Source organism: Taeniopygia guttata, chromosome 5, assembly GCF_048771995.1.
Source record: "Taeniopygia guttata chromosome 5, bTaeGut7.mat, whole genome shotgun sequence".
NCBI lineage: Eukaryota > Metazoa > Chordata > Aves > Passeriformes > Estrildidae > Taeniopygia > Taeniopygia guttata.
In genome coordinates, this window is record NC_133030.1 from 47198283 (window position 1) to 47221646 (window position 23364).

Sequence of the window (23364 nt, forward strand, 5' to 3'; positions counted from 1 at the left end):
TCTGTTTTTCATGTAGTCAAATAAGGACAGAAATAAAAGTCTAAGTGTTGATGACAATCAAAGCCTAGATCTAAAACTAATTAAGACATAAAACTTACTAAGAAAAAAGTAGCAATGAAGTTCTGTTCAGCTGTTTGAAACCTTTGAAACACAGCTTCTACCAAAAGAAAAATTAATAACACTAGAAGGTCCTTTAAATTTAAAGCATTCTAGCTACCTAGACACTCAGAAAAATTGCCAAACCACAGAGACAGCTCCGAAGAACAAAATGAACGGTTGCAAAATTTCCATGCCGAAAGAGAAGTACCAAGAGCACAGAACTGCATGCACCCAAAACACACTCCACATTTGCCAAACAGCTCCCTCACACACAGTATTCATATAACTGAAAGAACAGTTTTCTTGAACAAGAATTTAGAAGCGTTAGAATCTCCACTTCTTTTTTTTTTCCTAATTATTAAGAAACATAACTAGTGCCATAGAGGATGAAGTATCTAGAATAATATCTTACAAGTAAATATTTAGCCAGATAACTAAGAGCTTATCTGTGATGTATTTAACAGGAATTACAGAAAATATTTGGTGTGCAGCAGTACATTTCAGTATATCACCCTCTTGCAAAATGGCAGTCTGCAAATAACTATATTGCTGATGAGAGGAGTGGTGCCAAGTGACACTGTAAGAGAATGAATGGCAAAATGGGTGTTTAATAAAAAAACCTCTTATCAGTTAACATACAGTGCAAGGAAGGCAAAAACCCTTCAGTAAATACTTGGGTGATTTTATGGTCAAATTTTAAACTAAATATTCCGTTCTAGAAGCCAAATGCTCAGTCCCAGTTCAACAGTGTTCAAAAAGCTATGAAGTAGAATGTTGCCCCTAGACTCACTGTTTGCTCTCCATATTCTTTCTCCCCACATGAGAAAGCCAAGACAAGCACGAGAAAGCTTCAAGGTGACATAATACAGATTTGAGATTGTTCAACCTGAAGAGGAGAAGGTTTTGGGGTGACTTAATTGCTGCCTTCCAGTACCTTAAGAGAGCCCACAAGAAAATATGGAGATGGACTTTTTACAAACGCATGTAGTGACAGGACAAGGGGGAATGGATGGGAATGCCCCAGCCCTGGAAGTGTTCAAGGCTAGGCTGGATGAAGTTTTGAGCAAGGTGGTCTAGTTGAAGATGTCTCTGACCATGGCAGGAGGATTGGAACTGGATCATCTTTAAGGTCCCTTGCAACTCAAGCCATTCTATGATTCTCTGAGTCTTGTTTGCTTTTAAGATGCAAATGCCATTGCATCTTAGCCTCAAGCAAGAACAAGGAAAGGAACAAAGAAGGAGCTTGTGTGTGCTTAAGATTTCACCACAAAACAATGTAACAAACAGAAGAGAGTTTTCAAAGCAGGGTCGGGGAGAGCTACAGAAGCATTCAGTAGTGAGAAATCTTAGAGCTATCTTAAGGCTGGTGATGTGAAATACTGTGTTCCTCCAGCTTTTTAGAACAAAAGGTACTGAATTTTGCAAAGTTAAAAACACAAAGCCTTTACTGTGATTTAATAGCACTATTTAAGGGTACTGTAATCACCAAACTTAGCTACAGAATTTTAAGCAATTCTAGATCTTGGACTTCTAGCTATATCCAAGCTGGTATAAAGATGATTTAAGTTTTTATGATAGTACCATCAACTGAAGCTTCCATCAAAATCCAGAAATCCTAACATTTAGTATACACTGACATGCCCAAAGTTCAAAGTAACAGTTTCAGACACACAAAATAAACAATCTAGACATCTGAACATGTTATCTTTCCATGCATGCATTTACAAGAAACACACTTCAGTAAGTGATATAGTTGCAGAAGTAAGGTCACTTTCCTAAATCAATTCAGAAAAGCTAATTGTTTGTGCACTGTACAACAAGCACTTCACAGAAGTAAGAAAATAATACATACCTTAATGTATTTGCTACTAAATGCCCTTTCATTCCATATCTATAAAGAGAAAGTAAAATCCATTTAGAAAAATCAGGATACGTCAATGGAGAATTAAAAGATTTTATTTATATATATGTAAGATTATAAAATCCATTAATCAAATCCATGGTTTCCGTGTGCTAGAAGGAAGTGTTGGTTGGTTTTGTTATCAGCTTTTCTGGGGAAAATTCTGTATGAAAGTTCATAGTGGGGACTTGTTTATCTTTCTGTAAGGTCCACTGATTGCCTTCTCACTGACAAGAATGCTAGAGCTGCTTGAGCTCTACAATGGCAGTAGTGTTACATTACCAATGGCTCTACAGCTTGCTAGGAGTCATTGAGAAACACGTTGTGGCTTCAAGGTGTGGCCTAATGAATGGGCCCCTGTTGCAATACATGGACATAGGAGAGCCAGAAAAACTCACATATTGAACAAATCGATGAAGCTTACTTTCTTTCTAATTTACACAGGACTACATCCAAGCTTGAACACAAAAGAGATACAGCATATTTAAGTAAAGAAAGTGAGCTAATTTCTGAATTTTCCATCTTTTATGGAGAGTTTAAGCTAAACACAGCTAAAAAAAAAAAGCAGGAGCACTGATCTTCCTTTCTACCACACTCCCTAGCCTATAAAACACATAGGCAGAAACCTTGTTTCTTTCTTTTCAAACTGCAACATGAACACTGCAACTCACATTCACCAGTAAAGGTTTAGATTATTGGTAAATAAAATTGATTTTGGTATTTCTATGTCTTCCTATAAATGCTAACATGAAACTTCAGAACCAATCAAACATTACTTACTGCAAGGCTCATCACATCATAAAGCAAATAGTGATACAGAACATGTACTTACAGCAAAAAGAGTGGTAAAGGCTAACTATGTACAACCATAATAGCATTGAAATTGTTTTGAGTTTCAGAGCCTTCACAGACCTCTCACTGTTTCCCTGTATTTCAGATTGTACCCACAAAGAAATGAGACAATATGATGTAATACTGTCTGGACAAGCTGAAATTACCTTTTCTTAGAAGGAGAGAATTTAGGCTAATCACTGTGAAGTAACAACACTGAAGCCAGTATTACTCAAATACATGAAGTACAGAACTAACTTTTTACTCCAAGAACACAGGACAGAGAAAAATGTAACAGCAATTGTTATTCCTCTTCCCAAAACTGATTTGCTGAAGTATCACTATGTTACCACATTGCAAGACTGACTCAAATAAGCCAGCAACATCAAGGGGGGCTGCATCCCACAGAAGATACACATGAGATCGACCTTCCCACACTGCAGCAGAAACGTCAGACTTATCAGGGATGGGAACCACCCTCAGAACAGCTTTAGAAGCTTTGTTCTGGACTGCTGAAGTGATTTTAAGCTTTTCTGCAGTTAAACTTCTCATATAAAAAAATTTAAGAATCCAAAATAAGTGTCCAGTAATTATATGATTGATTTTAGAGGAATCCTAGACACATTTTCTTGCTCAAATAGTGAACTTGAAGAATTTTTTTTAGATTGTCTGCTTCTCACTCTCATCCCCAATTTACGACATTTTTTTCTCAGACATTCATTCACTACTTCCATGTATTGCACTATAGGCCAACACAACAGTTGTACTGTAAAACATGCACTTTTATCTATAAATGATGCAGGTAAAAATGCAAAAAGTTGTAGAGGACTGCTCCTCTGCAAAATAACAGCCATACTTTATGCTAAGTCATGTTAGCTGACTTTCAAACTGTGTTAACTGATGTTTTTTGTTATCTGGTAACCACTGAAATGCAAGCAGAAGAAACAAGGCAGAAAAGGAAAAAAGAACTCTCAAATTATTTGGTAACTTTGTTTTAGAACTGGGAGGGTAGGAACCATTTCACACTTGCTCTAACAGCCATCATTTCAGGAAGACTGTAAACTAACAAAAATACTGCCTTTCCCCAGGCAACAGCACAAGCTGAAACTGCAATTATGAAAAAATTCTCTTGCCTTCCTCCTCCTCCTCCAGTCATCAACTATGAGAGGCAAGACCAAGATTTTAGGAGTGAAGATAAATAAAATATACATAAGACATACAGGAGATTTTGCTTTACTGACCCCAACATAATCAATGTCCAAATCATGATACTGTTTTGCTCCTAATATCCAAGAAATAATATAATAAGCAGTGATATCTGGATAGTCATAGGGCCAATTTTCACCCTTCCCTATCCATCCTGGAAATGCCCAAGGTAACCCTGGAAAAAAAGAAGAAAAACAAACAAATAAGGTAAGTAGTTGGTTCACATTACTCAATAAGCTTAAAGAGCAAGCTCTAATTTGCTCTACCTGAAATGAAGGAACAAATACGCACTTGAAACTGGCTTGGTTCCAGTGAAGACAATGAAACGTAACTTCTCCAACTGCAGAGAATGGTCTAATACAAACTATGATCGAGCAATTAATAGCTGTTTTTTTTTAATGAGCTAGGAAGCATTCATTAGTAGAGAACAACTGACTACATATAATTTGTCAATTTTATAGTACTAGCTGGTTTAAAAGTCCAAAGACTTTAGGATAAAAATTTACAAAGCTAAAGACAAAGTGTCAATAAAGAATGTGGAAAATTGTTTATCTCCTGAACATGAATTTCAGAAGACATGATGATCTGATCATGACAGAGGGAGAAAGATAAGGATCATGAAAAAGCATTTCCAAGTCTCAGCTGTTCACTGGATCTTGTGGTAAATAAGAAAAAACAAATTAATCTAACCAGATGCTGCTAAGCATCCAGCCAACTTGTATAAGATACCATCAGCTTATTTAAAAGTAAACCTTCCTTCCTTTGTTGAGAGCTTGATGTGAGGGAAGAGGGATATTATTAACAATTACAATTAGTCATAAATAGTAGGCTTAACAGAACCTGACTGGCAAATCCTGCATCAAGCCTTGCTTCATGGCTGGATATGGTAAAGCCCCCTAGAAGGTGAGGGAATTAGACACCTTTTAACCAACAGATTTCTTAACCCGTTTCACGTGAAATACATTTTGTATTTCCAAAATACAAAAATACAACCTAGGGTTCCACATTTGTATTGTCAAAATACACACACAACTCACAATCAAAACAGGAAGAGAGGAAACTCCTGTTACAACTCAACTACATATGTAGGACATATCAGAAGACCAGAATCACTACAGTGAAGAAGAGATGTATGATTGGTTTGTAAAAAAAACACTTGATCAAATGCAGTGTGTGTAAGTTTCACATATTTATGCTTGCAGTAACTTTACTTTATCCCTCCCAATTTTTTGTACCCAATTATTCAGAAATTCATCTCTCATGATAAATCAATCATGTTCATTGCTGCAGTACACTAAAAGCATTAGTTACTTAACACAAGCAAATTATTAGAGATTTGTTATCTAATGCTTCTCATCAGGATGTTGCTGTAACAAGGTAAAACACAGTAAGCATCAAGACAAGCTTAACAAATATTAGAGATTCTTCTTTGTCTACTGCAACACCAAAACATCTCCCCATTAAAATGTTAATTAAGGGTCAGATAGGTAAGTCAGGGGAATAAAAAAGCATTTAAATCTAAAAGGTCAAAGCAATTTACCAATCAGTTTAATGTTGGGGTTCCTCTTTTTAGCCTCTTTCATCAGCCACCATTCATAGCCCCGGAAGTAGTTCTCATCATTTTCATAGTGCATATGGGAGGGTTCAGTACCATCTAGGAAGGAAAGAGACAGGTAGTTCACAATTATCTTCTGTGTCACAAGCTGTTACACATCGTAAAGCTTGCTGCATTGCTCATTAACATAGTATGCAAGCACGTATCTCCAACATGGTTCACGGGTTCCTTGGTATGTATTTCAAAGCCAAGGAATAGTGGGAGGTAAATGCAGGATTTGCTACCCTTCTTTCTTAGCATATTAACTTAGCATAATTTTAGTATTTTTATTTTGAAGGGTTTTTTGCCTGCTTTTAATATCAGATGTGGTTAACTATTAGGCATTTTCTATCCCTAGCCATGATAACACTAAATCTATATTTGCTACTGTCTAATATCTTGATACTAACAACCACTAGGAATGTTACAGCATTAAGATTAAGAGAAAAAAAAATCATTATTCAAGCAACTTATCTCTAAACCAAAAAACAAACAAAAGAAGGTTTTAGTTTGTTTCTTTTGCACAAGAGAAGTCCAGGGAGAGAAAAGAAAGGAACTACCATGTATTTTTTCAATTACAGGAAAGAGATGTGAGGTTTTTTATTTTTACAGTGAAATATCTAGTTTATAATGTTCATGATGTTCTGTGACTGCAGGAAAAGGTTTTGGAATTTAATGCTATGTCCTGAATTTCCTCAGGCAAAGGTAAACAAACTAGAAAGGTGCAAAAGAATCAAGTGTTGTATGGGAAATCACTACACACAAAAGTCAAGTAATAACTTGCATACATGACTGCAGCAATTACGCAACTGATGTTAAACCGTATGCAGAGACCTCTTCTAATGAGATTTTGTTTTAAATGAAGCCTGCTGAAACAGAACATTTCATCACAGAAAATAGGATTTATTTTTTTTACCTTACTAACTCTTGGCTATATGCAAGCTTGTCAGGAACATGGAACAATTAGATTCCAAATTTATGCTTCATATCACATTTCAAATGAATTCCTGATCACACCTCTCAGGCCAGAAGAAGACCTGCAGTCTTGTGCATTGAGATATATGCATCTTATTGTTCTTCTTTTCAAAACTGGACCATCACACAAGTATGGCAGTCTCCTTAGCCAGCAATAAGAGTGTTTGAAGAGAAGGTCTGTGCATGCCTGAAGACGATTCCAGTCCCCCCACCCAGCAATTCATTACCAAGCTCTTAAATCCAGAATAGTACTTCAGTATGTTAATTTTTGTGAAGTAAACACAAGAATTAAAAACAGTATCTAATTATACAAAACACAGACATTACATAAAAAAATGTGTATATATAGATACAAACATATATACAAGTATATATACACAAATATATATATAAATATATATGCATAATACATATATACATATACATACATATATATATATAAAACACCACAAAATCAAATTCTATGCTTTTTATTTATTAACTGTGTCTGATGTGGCCAGATTTACTTTAAGAAAAATACTAAAAAAAAAATTTAAAAAAAAAGATACAAGCTGTAGTCTCTGCTTCTCAGTTTTTGATCACAGCCATTTACCAAATAGTTCCTCCTGTATGCAAATGTAGTAGATAGGCTAGGCAAATTATATCAAGATATTTTCATTTGCAACTCTTCCCAGGAAGAAAAAAAATCCTGCCTACTGCCAGCCAGTGCCACTCCAGTGAAACGTTGCAGCTAATTAAACCAAAGAAATGTAACTGTTTCTGACCAGATGCCTTTGTATTTCATGCTTTTAAGACATAAGCCATCTGGTATTGCAAAACTCATGTGTGAGAAATGCTCTGCAACTCAGAGCATTTTTTTCCCCCTACTATAGGGGGGAAAAAAAAAGAACTCAAGTTGCTCTAGAAATCAACCTATTAACCATATGATAGTGAGAACTGCTTCCAGAATGTTGGTGTAAAGCTCTCTTGTACAAGCCACTATAGTTTATTGCAACTCAGTTCAGCTATCTCCATGCCTCAGCTCCATGTGCAGCACATGTTATTTACAGCATCACTGAAACAAGAAGTTAAATGTTGCTCATGCAAAATCCATACCTGTTGACTGTGCATCACCTCCAATCTCTACCTTGAGAATATGTAAAGAAGCACCAAAATTTGGCTGTGGAAAAAAGAGACAGAAAAACAGACAGAATCCTGCTGTTAAAAAGAAGAATAAGTCAGTGTACAATTTTGAGCATGCTGAAAATGCAAATTTTTTTACCTTTTTAAACACCCATTATAAATGTAATGAGATATTATATAAATGTCTGCTTTTCAAAAGAAAATCCACCAGGATAAACAGTACACTGATCTTTAAACAGTTTCATTGCCTCTGGCACCATTAACAATACTTCTCCACAACCGTGCAGATTTTAAATAGGTTATCCTTAATAAAATACAAAAGCACTATTAAAACAGAACACAGAATATATGAGAAACACAGCAGTATTTCAATGTTATTAGAAGTCAAACTTGTTGTCTTTTAAAATCAAATTATTGAAGTCAGTATTTTTATTCTTGTTTGTATAGTGTTACACTGCTTATGTGAAAGAGCATACATACAGGTCAGTGAGTTTCTGAAGCTCATACAGGTGATTGTACTGTCAATATGTTCTTCCAGCCACTAGTGGCTTAAGAGTTACTCAAGCCAGAAGTTACAATTAATCACTACTTTAATAACCACTAATAAGCTGGCCTCCTCCATGGAATGACCCAAGTATAATTTTGGTGTCTAAAAACATGTTTTAAGACATAAGAATGCAATTTGATTAAAAAAAAAAAAATGCTGCATAGATGACATGTCTTTTGGCTTACAAGTCTGGGATTTTTGTTTGCTTTTAACAGCAAAGTAACTATTTCCAATTTACCATTTCTCTTTTTGACATTTTTTGTTTTAAACTTCTAACACATTTGTTCTCCCATTCCCATCATGAAAGTTGCCTGACACTAAAAGACCAGGAGAATGAGGCAAGGTACACCCCTCCCAGACATGACAGTTTAAGAGGTGTTGGTAAAAGAGTGTACAAAAGTTCTTTGAAAATCATGATATCTCTAGATTTTATTTTACCACATGCCTAATCAGAACATTCATATTAGTAACACACAGCTTTAGTTTCAAAAAAAAAAAAAAATCAGCTTTGATTCCCCAGGCACATATTACACCTTACTCTACCCTTGAAAATCAATTCTTTAAACTGCATGGTAAATTATTCCCCTCCAGCCATCTGGATTGCATTACTTGAAAGTGACATGACATCCTCTTCCAGCAGAGTAATTTACAGTGCCAAAAGCAAAACAAGGTATTAATGCCCAGTGTAATAATGTCACCATATATTAAGTTGGGTAACTCTGCAGGTTACACTTGCTAACTAACACAGCTTACATTCTAGAGTCACTGCAATTGTACTTGAGACTAGTTTGGAATAGATATGCTGTTACATACCCGCAGTCTGCACAGTCACTTTTATGCTATGTTAATCAATATGTACTCCAAAAAAGTCCACACTGTCTCTAAGACCACCTTCCTTCAATCACTATGAACAGCTAAACCCCCAATTTTAGCCATAGAAACAACTTATGATTTAGCCCACACAGATGATCAAATATATAGATAAACACATTTTTGAAAACATTTTCAAAACACATTGTGAAAGCACAAAAGGAATTTTCACAATATGAAGAAACAGTCTCCTGAACAAAAACACCACCTAAAATTTAAAGTTCTGATAACAATCAGCACTAAAATAGATGCTTTACAACATGGGAGTTTGTCTAATTTCAAGCAGCATAGAATATGCTATAGGAGTTTCCATATTACACAATAAGAAATTCTGCATAAAATCAAACATTATTGTAGCAGTGAAACCAACTTTACCTTGAACAGGTAATCTAAAATCTGGGAGCGATAAGGTTCTGGGTAGTTCACTAGGAGTCTAGATGTAGCCTAAAATGTAAAGAAAATGTGAAAATACAACTTTCAAATGTTTAACTACATCCCAGCTTTTCAGTCTACGCCTGACACAGAGCTAATAAACCTACAGAAATCTTTAGCACCAGGAACTCAGCTAAGCCCCTACATAACTTGTTTCTAAACCTTCAGCTGTGCCTTTATATTTTCACAGGTTGCAACTGCTTTGTACTCTAGTTACCTGGAATTTACTGAAAACAGAGTCCAAAGAACAGAGAAACAAAGAGATCACACGGCCTTATGTATGACAAGCAAAAGGCAGCTCCCTCCCAGCACCATTTCTCCTGCTCTACTCAATTCTTCCTGCTTTGGCTCACGATATGCCAAAGCAAGGGGAGCTCACAGGGCATACAGGTGGAAGGCCAAAGAAAGCAGCTCGAAGAGGGGATAAAAACTCCGGGAATCTCACAACTCTGCTGCCTGGACCACACGAAAGAGGACGAGCGGCTGCGGCTCGTCCAGCATTTTAAAACGCACGGACTACTAAGACCCTCTACATAAAAACCCAGCCCGGCTTAGCTCTCCTTCAGCAGCACCCAGGACCCGGCTGGCCCTGGGCACCCCGAACAGGCACAGCGCAGGTGGCCGGAGGGCCGGCGCAAGGCGGAGCCGGGCCCCATCTCCCCGCAGCCGGGCCCCATCTCCCCGCAGCCGGACCTGCCCGCACCGCTGCCCTCAGCGCCTCCGGAGCGTCGTGGGGCTGTCCCCGCACCCCGCCACTCCTCAGGGCTCCCCTCCGCGATATCCCGGCCCAGGCCCCGCCGAAGCCACCCCGCGCTCCCACTGACGGGATGCCGAGCCCAGGTGTCCCTTGCCGCGCCGAGGAGGGGTACCAGCACCGCAGCCCACTCACCCCGCCGCCGCTGACAGCCCCGATCCCGTCGAACTCCCTGCCCAACCCGTTGGCATCGTCCAGCACGTAGCTGGCCGCCAAGAGCGGAGCGGCGCCGGCCCTGGGGGGCCCCGGGCCGCAGCTGCAGGCAAGCAGGATCGTGCCCCAGAGCAGAGCCGCGCAGCCCATCCCGGCCCAGCTCCGCTCCGTCCCGGCAGCGCCTCCGCACTGCCCGGCAACGCGCGCACCTGACCGCGCCGCCCGCCAGCCCCGGGGCGGGGCGGCAGCGCCCGGCACCGCCCAGCACCGCCATCCTGCTCAAGGGAAAGGAGGGCGGGAAGGCTTCCCGGCCTTTAGGGGCAGCCCCGCCCGCCTGAAGCCAAGGGCTGCCATTCTGAGAAAGGGCAGGGCAGGCTGGTGAGGCGCGCGGCGCCATGCTGGAGTTGGGCTCTGAGTGGAGCCATGGCGGGGTCATGCGGAGTGCGCGAAAGCCGCGGGGCTGTGAGGCGAGGCGGGCCTTGTGTGGGAGCATGGCGGGAGTGCAGTGCGTTCCGTGCAGTGCGAGCAGCCGCGCCCGGGGACCGAGTCAAGCGGACTGGCTTTTTCGGGGGCTCTGACTCTGCTTTTTGGGGCTTCTGGCAAGGCACGATACTTGTCCCGGGCGAAGGACGGCGTTTCCTAGTGCGTATTTCCAGGCCCTCCCAGCACCTCGCAGGCAGTTTCCTGGTTCTGTGCCACTCTCAGGCTGCCGCCAAACGCCTGGAGAGTCGGCAAAGCGGCGCTTTGAAGGAGCACGTTCCTCTAGGCCGGGAGAATTGCTTGGGTCGCCGCAGGGGCAGATGCTGGGAGCGGCCCCAGGCCTGCACAGCCCTGCCCGCTGTGGTTGTGGCAGCGCCGCGCCCTTCCCGGGCAATCCCGGTTGGCCCCAGTTAGATCCGCAGCTCCGTCCAGCAGGACCTCAGAGAGGGGTGCTGAAAGTTGTGGTTAAATTACGATGGGCTGATTACGCCTTCAGGGCTGCGCTGTAGGGCAGCCGCACGGAAATGAGAGCAGCCGAGGTGGTGCTGAGCCGCACGCCAAAAATTTCCGTGGGGATTGCTGGGGTGTTCCCTCAGACTGCAGCTCACGCAAGCATATAGCTCGGAGGAACAGTAACCTGGAGATCGGCAATCATCTTGATTATCATATAAAAACTCGTAATGGGGAACTGTTTTTTCTGCTGACCTCAGTATTTCATAGAGGTGCTTCATGTGCCTAAAGAAGGAATGAGCCCTGAGGAGATGCATTGGCTAAGGACCTGCGTTGTGTAAGAGCTGTGAAAAAGCCCCGGTTTTGCACGCATTCTAACCATAAAGAATGCTGTTATTCAAGCCTGGCTCACTCTTGTTGTCACTGTGTCTCTGCCACTGTCATTGAGGGATCTAATGTCTCAGTGATGACATTACCTGACTGATGTTTCCTGTTTATTTCTTTTTAAATAACAATACCAAGCCCTCACAACCCATTTTGCACTTTACAGCAATATCGAACATTAACTAATGAGCCTGCTCACACCCAAATGAGCTATGTGGTACCATTATTACATGCAGATGGTCAGAGTGACTTCCTCAGGGGTACTGTGAGTCAGTGCCAGAGGCAACATTATCCTCCTGATCCTATTTCAGATTCATTCCAGCAGACTGTAGAGGTTTTCACACCTGGAAGGTTTGCAATACCATTATGAATTATTAATTGATTCATTTTGATAGTTTAATTGATTAATGCATCAATTTATTTAATGTAAAAGGCTTCAACTGTGAAATTCAGTCTCATTCATTCACAAGATCCTAAAATTTTCAAAAAATTGTAATTGCAATCCTATGATATGCTGAGTGCCCACCCTTTTCAACTGGTACAGAAAAACATTCTCATAATCTGTTTTGGTGGAAGGAAAGGGATATTTTGGTGTGACTCTGTCAACTTTCATTCTGCACCTTGGCCTTGCGTTGAACAATTTTTTTCTTTACACTGAAAGGAGTGAGAAGGAGATGTCTTTACAAACAACGGGCCAGATATGGAGAAGTGAAAGAAGCAGTGGGGGAAACCATGAATTCCGTAGGAATTCCAGTAAGTGACACAGACTGTTAACTCACTGAAGACCATCCTACATGTCTGGATTTAGAGAAAAAGAAGAGAGACATAAGGAAAAAGAAAACTGAGGAGGGTATACATTAGAAGGGGTATTATGCATTTTGGGAAGTCTGTACCTCTCAAGTACCTCAGCCAATGGGAGGATAGAGAGGAAAATGTGGAAAATGTGGAAATTAGGATAAAAAGGAGGCTGCATCCCTAAAAATGTTGAGAGACCTCATGGGGAATGCCCCATGACCTCTCCCTTTATTCAAATAAAGTTACAGGACTCTTCTGTCTCCTTTGTGGACATAAAACTCTGATGTTTGTGGATTAATTTTCCTGACAGCACCTTTGTTCATGGATCCTCTGTAAACTCCAATTTAATCAATAAACTTATTGAGGACTTACTCATTGCTTCTTTTCTAGATAAGATAGTTTTCCACTGTTAATGGTTTTCTGTTTCACGGTTGGGGTTTTTTTTTCTCATCAAATGCTAATAACATGTGTTGTTCTTGAAGGACTGATCTGAGATACTGTGTATGTCCAGATCTCACAAAAACCCTGGAAAAATTGTGGTTTTGCATATGGACACAATTAAGAATTTATTTCAACATACAGCTTTACTTCCGGAATGCATAAAAAGCATCATCTCCTCTCTTTCTTCCTTTGATCTTTCAGTTCTGCTGTCATTACAGAAAAGAACTGTAGAAATGTTCCAACTCTGTTTCTCTATTTCTAATAGTTATAAGAACTGTTTTTTCTTTAGCACACTATAGGAATGCTCAACAAAACACCAGAACCGGCATACTGGACACTTAGTAGGTACCATGTTAGGAAATGGCACATGGAAAGTGATGAAACAGCTCTTTGTCTGATGACTTTTCCCTCCGTGAAGATGAAGATGTGATTGAAATTTATTTTAGAAATTTATCTAAGTGATCTTCCATTCATGAAACAGGAAGGGGCTATTGTAACAGTTTGAGAATGGCCACAAGTATTGGGTAGTTCAGGTTTCATGTAACAATCAGATCAGTAAAAAACTGTGGATGAAAAAGTCAGACTGACTAAAAAAAAGGAACCAAATTCTGTATACAGTGGTTAAATATTATACAGCAGCCTGCTATACTCAAGGAAGTCAGTATGCCCCTATTTTCAATGTGCTCTCTTTCATTTCTCCTTAGCATCTGAATCATCAAACCGGACAGTTTTGGCGTTACTCAACAGATGGACGTTTCAAGTGAAATTGTACTCATTTCTTAAAGCAGAATTGTATTGTTCCAAACAGAATTTAAGAAAAAATGCAATAAATTATTCTGATCACAGAGGGGAAAGAGAGCCATGCTCATGTAACAACTTTCCACTGGTCTAATTGAATAGAATTATCTGTTAAAAGAATCACTCCTCTGAAAACTGCATCCAACCTCAGAGTCAGTTTATATAAAAATACATAAATATGTAACCTGTCATAGTGCGTGAAATGTTAATATCCTTTGTTAACTAGAACTATTCATGAACTTCTCATAAATTCTGAAAATACTTAATTCTTTTTCCTCAAACTCCTAAAGTCATTGTAAAACATTTTTAAGCTCTTCTCAGGTGGATTCTTATTTGATTCTGTGATCAGTTTGTAGGGAAAAGCAGGTGAGGTCCTTCAGTCAACAAAAAACATACATTTTGAACTTACACAAGTAAACACAAATAAAACACAGCATTTAGTTTCTGTGGATTGGTTCCTCTGCAGAATATGATGTCTCCTAGATAAGGGGTGTATAATACACTACGCTCATATAACTAGGCAATATTTTAAATTACACTTTTACAAAGTTTCTAAAAGTATTCCTGTATCGACTGAGGTGGCTTCCATCCTTTGTTCATCTTTTTTTCTCATGGATAAACTTAGATTAGAAAGGAATTGGGGACAGAAAAAAAAAAAAAAAAGGAAGTAAAACCAAGAGATGTGTGAACTGCTGCCTGTTTATCTAAGAGCAGCTTCCTGTCTCTGTATCTGATGAAGCAGAAGCAAACACTTTTCTCAGAAGCAGATACGGGTCACACTGCCAATGGCATAACGGGAACCGCTGCACCGGGACACGTGGCGGCCAAGGTAAGTGCTCGGGAGCCAGGGACAGGTCTCAACATTCTGGGACAGGGGACAGGTTTCAGCCTCGCTCTCCTTGATGGGATGCTGACATCATACATCTGACAGAAGGGACACAAAAGGGGCTGGGAAAGATTGCTTTGGGAGAAATCCCAGCACAACCAAAACATGAGACTAAGGCAAAAGACATCAAAAGATTGAATTAGGAAAGACATGCCTAGGATTACAAAAGAAAACTTGATTCAGTGTTTGTTATAATGGCATTGCCATGATCAAAATACTGTTGATTACAAAAGGGGGGAATAATGGAGAAAAACTGTATTTGGGGGGAATTTTCCACATTCTAAGCTATCCCATCACTGCAAAATGTGCCTCAGGCCTCACAGAGGATTCTGGTAAGTCTTCTATTGGTGTTCTCCGGTATCTTCAGGCGCTGTTGAGATATCCAGTGCTATTTATATGAATATGCAAAATGCTTAAAACTTAGCAGGAAAATAAGCTCTGGTTAAAATAGCTTCTTTGAATGCCATGCATCATGTATGTGAAAATATATTGTACATCTTTCTGTATGCATAGAGGAAAACATGAGGCACTTAATGATATAGCAAAATAATACTTGCCTGCGTGGCCCACATTCTAAAAACCTATGGGGTTTTTTTTCCTATTGGCTTGCATTAAGTGAATGTTTATGCTCAAATTATGCATTAAAGTTTAAAAGGCTGAGCTCTTTTAGACTTGTTGGAGTCTCTACAGAATCTCATGGACATGTGTGGGTGAACTTTAATGTTGTATGAGGAAAATTGCTGTTAATTTTAAGCAGAAAAAGGCCATGTTTCTGAAAGGCATATATCAACTCTCCTAAACTGAAGTTTTTCAGAATTGAGTTGTAAGATCTGGTCCTTAGGTAAAAAGAATTAGCTATGGGACATCCCCTGTACTTGAAGAACTCAACTTGGCAATAGAACTTATTTTGAGAACACAAATCAATCTACTTTGTTGAAATTGCTTAAAGAGAAAAAGGAAAACAATCTATCTTTCCATCTTATGATTGATATACAATGCAGCAGCTACTGTGCTAGCTCTCACAGCATTGTTCCTTTCTTCCCTTACGAAGTTTTTTACAGATAGGAGTATGGAATATCCTTTTGTATTTAAGCTTATGAAAATTTAACATTGTACTTTGCGACTTTCAAAATGTCATAAATGGAGAGACTACCTAAAGCTCTCTGTGAACCTGAAGAAGATGCTGTAGAAATGTGTTGATACAAATCCAGTATATAATGACTACTTTTCTCTAGAAAATCTCACAGAGTTCCTTTACAGACTTGTTTTCATACAGTACTTAAAGCATAACATTTGCTAGTCCATTTCTCTAAACTTTTTCCTACTGACTCTTCAGAATTCCTGTAAAGTAGGTTTTCTGTAGCAAAATGACAGAGGCAGGAACTATGGTAATAATTGAATAATGTATCTAAAAGAAAGAATTATGTTAAGAATTTTTTTTTTTTAAACATCTGATACCAAAACAAGTCTGTAAAATAAGTCACAAGTATGTGAAATTAGTCACAGTAGGTTTGGACCATGAAAATCAAACCATTAGACCATATCATTAAACCAAAATTCCTTGATGGTTAAAAAAATATCACTGGGGAAAATAATCAAATATTGTTTTTTAGAATAGCTGTAAGCCAATACCACCCTCCTAGGCAAAGCCAGCAAGTGTGCTCAGTAGCAGAGAGAAAACCTGGGAATGCTTCAGATCATGCATGCAGGTAAGAAAAATCATCTTGCATTACAAAGTCCTAATTATTAAAAAAAAAACAACTCAGCGAGAAAGTGTGATATGGACTACTTCCTCTGAAATAAGGCCTCAGGCAATTTGAGTGAAATGTGTTGTAATCAGGGCAAAGTGGTGCTTTCTGATTTTATATTTCTGTGCAAGAAACTGCAGCATGCATTGTGATAAGCTTCATTTGCTGACTCTCTGACACACTTAAGTAGAGGTCATCAATACATGCCAGAATGACACACTTCTCATTATTACCATCATTGAAAGCATGTCCTCATGTAAGTACCATCAATGTGTCATCAAAGTTTGGACATGGATTACCTGGGAATGCTGCACAGCCTCCAGGGCTGTGTTCATAGGAACTAAGGAACATACTGGTTAAGAAGACAAGAAAGCAATAGGGTACAGTGACTTGTGAATATGAAGGACAGAAAAAACTCAGGTGACAGTTTACATGTAGTGTCAACTGACTTCTTTGAATTTCATTTTTAGTGTCCTAGCCTGCCATTAGCAATTACACTTTCAGATATTAGTTCTTTAAGGCAGTTGGCAGAAGCGCAAATCAAAGTCTTGCCCAAAAGAATCTGTGGTTTATTCAGATAAGAGCAATATAAGGACAAGTGTTTTACTTTAGGATGTTCAGTAAGATAAACAGAGTGAAATTCTTAGAAACAATGAGCTAAAATGAAAAAGCTGAAAAAAACTCAAGTGGTATAAGGAAATTGGCATGTTGGTCTAAGAGTAGAAACAAAATAAGCTGTTGTGTGTAGTAAGAGAAAAGTTGGGAGTTTACAAGGATGGTGAATCTGTAATACAAGAAGTTAACTAACAAAAGAGAAAGAGTTTATGTGGGAGGGAGAAGGAATTCCAATTTCTCAGTCACAAGACCAGGAAACGCTGCCTCATACACTTGCTGCATTACACATATGCTTCTGAAAGGGCATGTTTCCCTCTTAGACATGAAGAGACCTGTCACAGGAGCAGAGATGCTAAAGTGTGATTAGGAGAAGAGGTAGGTATTTTATCTTTGATTCATCTGGTCTGCCTGCATACATTTGATTTCGCTTTGGTGAGAAGTGTGTCACAAAACCCTTTGATCCAATCTCTAGAGCTAGATTTTTATTTTGTGATACTTATCTGTACTGATAAGCTTGCAATGCCTTATTTACTGTGTGGTTTTATGAAAGCAAGCTGAAATGCCCACATCTTGTGGTTATCTTAAATATAGACACTGCATTTTTTTTTTAATTAGTCATCATGTTGATAAGGTTCCTCAATAGACCAAATTGCCAAGTCCTCCTCAAGAATTTTCCTTGGCTTTCAAGCTTGTGAGTGAGTTTAGCTCTAGTTGGTAATTTAGGCAACTTGATCAAACAAGGCAGTGGCAGGTAAAATTGTGTATGTGCTTTCTGTGTAGTTTTGTCAGTGTTCCTTTTTTTAATGAATGATAATGAAAGGGGCTTTTTTGTGGACAAGAGACCCATATAATGACCTCTCAGCAGAGGCTATAAACTTGTTTGGGTTTTTCTGATAAACACCCACAAACACATCAAACCTATAAAAGGCTGAATTTTTCTTACCACATGGGAAAGTTTCTGCACACAAAATGTATTCTCTTTCAGTTCTTTCCCATGTGAGAGCAGTTGTAGATGTGCTATCTAGCAACCTACTCATTCTTCAGCCTCTTCACCTCCTCTGCTACAGTCCAGGCTCAAAGCATTGAGTTAATTTGATTAGCTTTGAGCTAATCCCAGCAGTCTCTCAAGCAGTTAGCTATCACAGCAGTCTCTCAAGTAGTTACTATATTTGTCAGTATAATTGGTCTGCAACCAATATTTTCCATTGTTGTATTTCCTGAATGTAACAATTTGTTCTCTAGAGAAGGAAACTGCCGAGTGTCAGAGCTGTGATACTGACACTCAGCTGTCTCACACCTACAGCTGTGCACCCTTTCTTGCCCTTTCTTCACCCTTTCTAAAGGTCAGCTCTTCTACGTGTTACTAAGGCTCACACATGCAACACCTCCAGTCCAGCTGCTTTAGTCAGGGCTGCCATTTACTGATATTTTCATGCTGAAGCTGTTGATAACCACAGTCCTGGAAGTGACTAAGAAAAGTTTAATTGCTAATGGCTTTATAAGCTCATGCACCACAGCTGCAACTTTTAGAGGAAAGAAGTGTTAATGAAAAACTGCTCAGTCTCCACCTCACATATTCGAAGGGACATCCAGCAGATTGTCATGTGCATGCAGGAACCCAGTAGCCTGGAAAGTTTCACACGAGGATTTCTGGTACATGCAGTAACCCTTGCTGGAACAGCACAGTTGATGGCAAGTTCATGTGGGATCACATATAAAGGAGAGAGGAAGCAGGGATGTGTGAGGATGCAAAGACAAGAGTGATTTGCAATACGGAAAGATACCAGACATATATTTTCCTCTTCTGAGCAGATCCCAACATCCAGTGGTACCTGAATCCCTGTATTTCTATCCTCTCTCCATTGCCTTAGGGGGGAGGAGGTTGTTTGAAATAAGAAATCTGCCATATTCATATTCCCAGAGCAGTGCTTACCATAATAATAGAAAATGCACATCTATTATTTTATTTGTGGTCTACTTTCTGATCTCCTTTAACTCTCCCACAAGAGAGACCCAGGATTGCAGGACAGCACCCCACTCCTGGAAGAAGTGTCTTAACTACTCATCCTACTTCTGCTGTGGAAGCTTCCATCTAAGTGATCTTGACAGCCTTAGATTTTGGGTTCCTCTTCCTATGCATTCCTAACTCCAGGAGCATTAACATCCCCTGATCTCCTAAAACCAGTTTCTTACTTCTAGGAAAAAAAAAAAAAAAAAAAAAAGACACACACCAAGAATCCTATAAAAACAACAGAAATGTAATAGCTGACATTTTTCCTTTTTGGTAGCAGAAAGCTGGAATCTTGTCAATCAGGTCCTGAAGAACTAACAGATGACAGCCCATCAGACTACAACAGGGGGTTTTATTGCACCCAGGCTGGAATTACCTCAAGGATACTTCTGGGGTGGACAATGAACAACAGCATTGAGTGCCATGATGATCACACCCTGGATAAGTATTTGTTTCCATTTGTGTACAGCACTGTGATGATGATCAGTATTCCCATCAACTGCATATCCCTCTATGCATCTTGCATTCAGGTGAGGAAAAAGAATGAGTTAGCAGTCTACATCTTTAGCCTGTCTCTGGCTGACCTTTTGTACTCTTTGATTCTGCCCCTGTGGATTGATTATGCCTGGCATGGAGATGACTGGAGGCTCTCTGCCTCGCTTTGTCAGATTTTTGCCTTCCTCATGTATATGAATTTCTATACCAGCACTGCGTTCCTTGCTTGCATCTCTCTTGACAGGTACCTGGCATTAGTTCACCCCTTGAAGCTCCAGTACTTGCGCACAAGAAGATTTTCAGTGATTGTCAGCATAATTGTTTGGCTTCTGGAAAGCATCTTTAATTCAGTCATATTGGTGTACAAAGAAGTATTCAATGATCCTTGCAATTTCACTAATCATACATTATGCTATGATAACTACCCCCTGGAAAGTTGGCAGGCGAACATAAATTTGTTCCGGATATGCTCGGGGTACTTGCTCCCTTTGATAATCATTGTGTTTTGCTACCATAAAATCTACCAAGTAGTCAGGTATAACCAAGCCACAGTAGATGAAGAAAAGAAAAAAGTGAAGAAACTTATTGTGAGCATCACAGTAAGTTTCGTTGTTTGCTTCACTCCTTATCATGTTATACTGCTCATCCGCAGCATCAAAGAGCCTTCCACCTCTGACCCACATCTTTTGTTGCTGATGTATAAGATTTACAGAATCACACAGGCCTTAACTAGTTTGAATTGCATTGCGGATCCCATTCTGTACTGCTTTGTGAGTGACACTGCACGAACAGATATAGTGAATTTGCTCAGGTGTTGCTTGTGCCTACAAAAGTGTGGGGAAGACCGAGTGAAAGGACATGCTCCGTGCAGCTCTGCTACAAAAAACACTGCACTGATCACCTACAGAAGTTCCTGTGAAACACAGACTGTCAAAATTTCCTGAATGAGCACATGCAGAGGAAAACTGGATAACAAAAAAGGAAAAGAAAGAAAAATTGTTCTCCTAGGAACTTGTGTACCTAGGAAATGCCCCAAAGTCAGAGATACCAGTCTAAGCTGGTAGCTTACTCGAGTAGCTGGAGCCAATAATAACTTACTATAGGGTCAATGAAATCAATGGAGTATCAACACATATCTTTAAATCACGTGTGGTACATAAATCAGTGACAACAAACAAATGTACAGTCAAGAAGGATGGCTGTGAGATGCTGTGACAGAATTACTGAGGATCCCCCACAGAACTGTCTCTTCTTGCAGCCAGCCTGCTGCAATGTACTAAGCTGGAGGAAGGCTGAAGTCTTCTTTCTATGGATTAGCAAAGGACCAGACAGAGGGAGTGTGGTAAATTTCATGTTTTTATTTATGCTGCTATAATGGTTCTTGTGTTTCATTAAAAACTTCAAATCTTCTTTAGCATACCCCTAAGATCACACACTTCTTAAAATTGTTTACCCCCTATGTATGGGCACTTACCTGCCCTTAAGCTTTTGTTTTCCTTGAAAAATATATGTTCTAATGTATAGCTGTATGTCTGCAGTTTCATTACATTACCAGTACTGGGTTTCAGTTAGTTAAAGATTCATTAATTCAAGTGCCAATAAAGAAGCAAATTCTAGCCACCAGTGTTTAATTTGGATGAAACTTTTCCTGATACATGCAGGAGAGGAAGAGAAGGATGGAAAGGTGAGGTTTCACATCTCAACAATGTAAAGGGCCAGCATTCAGAGTTGCTTATTATGACTGAAATCTGGAGTGTGGTTCCATTTTCAGACTCAGCAGAGTGAGGTTTGCATCCATTTACTTAACTGCACATGGAGGCCTCAGCTAAAGGATCCAGAGCTCTCTGTCAGTTTTTAAAAAATTAAGCCAGCCAGCAATACTGGCAAACTGGCAAAGAGCATGAATGTACCAACAAACAGTAAGAATGGAAGCAAAAGAACCCACACAATTTTGAAAAAGTTGGTGTTAGCACAAATCAAAAGTACAGCTGTTAATTCAGGGACCTGTTCATGTTCAGGCAGAAACAGCTGCCTGGCTCCCTGGTTCCTTATCCCATCCAGACACTTGACCATCTGAAAAGAGTACATTTTTTTCCTCTTCTCACAACCTTTTTACTTTTGCTCAATTCCCAGGAAAGCTATTTGGTGATGGTGGTTTTTTTTATTTCATAGGGAAAGAATTTTTCTTTCCATTAAAAAAAAAAAAAAAAAAAAAAAATCACCCTTTAGCAAATTAGTGTGCGGAAAGATTTTCACCAGAAGTTTTCAGCACCCTTTTAGGTCTGACATTATGTGTGGAGGATGTGCATAAAGTGGTCACAAGCAGTAAGATATTTCTTATGAGAGTGTGCCTCTGTGTTTAAATAAAAAAATTCTCCATTGCAAAGAGAATTTCTGTTGTTTTCATGTGTTGCTGTGTGTGTCTGTACTTTCTGTTAATTTCACATTCTGAAACAGGACCTTGCCAGGGTGTGCAAGCTGGGCTTGTTCAGCCTGGAGAAGAGAACCTAATGGCAGCTTTGCAATCCTGCAGAGGGTATTGAGAAGATGGAGCCAAGCTCTTCACACGAGCTCATAGCAGGAGTTGTGTGTTTTAAACCTGGCTGGAAATTAGGGACCACACAGCCACTCGCTCAACCCCCTTCTGTCTCCCCACAGACAGGTGGAGTGGAAAGGAGAATCAAAGTAAAAATTGTAGGTTTAGATTAAGAACAGTTTTATATTCAAAAATAAATTTTAAATGTAATAATAATGGTTGATTATAATAATAATAATAAGGGAGAAAACAAGTGATGCACAACACAATTTCTCACCACCCACAGACCAAAGCCAGACTCCACTTCCTGAGCCCAGATCAGCCACCCTTCTGGGTAACTTCCCCAGGTTATATACTGAGCAGGACATTCTATTGTGTGGAATATCCCTTTGGCCAGTTCAAGCCACCTGTCCCAGCTAAGCCCCCTCCCAGTTTCTTTTGCAAACCTCATGACTGGCAGAGCATGAGACAAGTAAAAAGTCCTTTACTTAAAAACACATCTGTGTGTTATCAACACCATTCTTATTCTGAATTCAAAACACAGCACCGTAACAGCTATTGAAAGGAACTTAACTCTGCCTGAGCTGAAAACAGGACAAGGGGGGACAAGAAATCATGGGGAAAACCTGAAGCAAGAAGGGTCAGAGTTGATATAAGGAGGAGTTTCTGAGCTATGATGAACTGATAAGCAGTGGAGCAGGTTGCACCAAGATGTTCTTTGTGCCCCATCCTCAGAGGTTTCCAATACCCAACTCAACAAAGCCTGAGCAACATCTGACCTTGTAGCTGATCTTCCCTTTAGCAGAAGGCTGCATTTGAGATTCCCCGAGGTCCCTTCAAACCACAATTGTTCTGTGATCTTGTGGGCAGTCACTATTCTGGCTGTTGCTTTCCTCTCTAGAAAGTAACATTCCATTCTTTTTTGTTTCCATTTACTGAATTTTGTTTTGATGTGGGTTTGTGTTTCTGATTTGGGGGTCTTTTTTCTGTTGTTCTTTCTTATACATTATGAAGGAAGAATTATGCAAGCAGCAGTGCAAGTTACTTAATCATGAATTTTTTCCACTGCTGACCTATGCATTTTGCAATAGAATGTGAACTTTTACTGTAGCATTGCAATGAAAGCAGAACCAAATTTCACTGTGACTTCATGAAAAAAAGAACTCAGTGGCTCATTTTTAAATCTTTCACATGCCATAAAGTTTGGAAAGTTAATTATATTTTGGCTTTTAATTTAAAGAA

The 23364-nt window shown here is 39.5% G+C and overlaps 2 protein-coding genes across 6 annotated transcripts in view; one reads left to right on the forward strand and one right to left on the reverse strand.

The window, feature by feature from the left end:
- Nucleotides 1–11198, reverse strand: part of GALC (galactosylceramidase) — a 31616-nt gene extending 20418 nt beyond the window's left edge. The window contains 7 exon segments of the mRNA XM_030274796.4: nucleotides 1952–1990; nucleotides 4072–4211; nucleotides 5577–5690; nucleotides 7701–7764; nucleotides 9520–9588; nucleotides 10466–10756; nucleotides 10758–11198. Of these exon segments, the coding sequence (XP_030130656.4) occupies nucleotides 1952–1990; nucleotides 4072–4211; nucleotides 5577–5690; nucleotides 7701–7764; nucleotides 9520–9588; nucleotides 10466–10756; nucleotides 10758–10976 (936 nt within the window). The 5' untranslated portion in view covers nucleotides 10977–11198.
- A 3325-nt stretch (nucleotides 11199–14523) lies between these two features.
- Nucleotides 14524–21992, forward strand: GPR65 (G protein-coupled receptor 65). 5 transcript variants are annotated; one of them, XM_030274797.4, is made up of 4 exons: nucleotides 14524–14660; nucleotides 16331–16426; nucleotides 17401–17455; nucleotides 19369–21992. In XM_030274797.4, exon 4 carries the CDS (start codon nucleotides 19493–19495, stop codon nucleotides 20528–20530), a length of 1038 nt encoding a protein of 345 aa, XP_030130657.4. In that variant the 5' UTR covers nucleotides 14524–14660; nucleotides 16331–16426; nucleotides 17401–17455; nucleotides 19369–19492; the 3' UTR covers nucleotides 20531–21992. The 5 variants fall into 5 exon arrangements, with proteins under 5 accessions (XP_030130657.4, XP_030130659.4, XP_030130658.4 ...); XM_030274799.4 differs by having other exon boundaries at nucleotides 19372–21992; XM_030274800.4 differs by lacking the exon at nucleotides 14524–14660 and adding an exon at nucleotides 14672–15049.
- Nucleotides 21993–23364: the final 1372 nt, after the last annotated feature.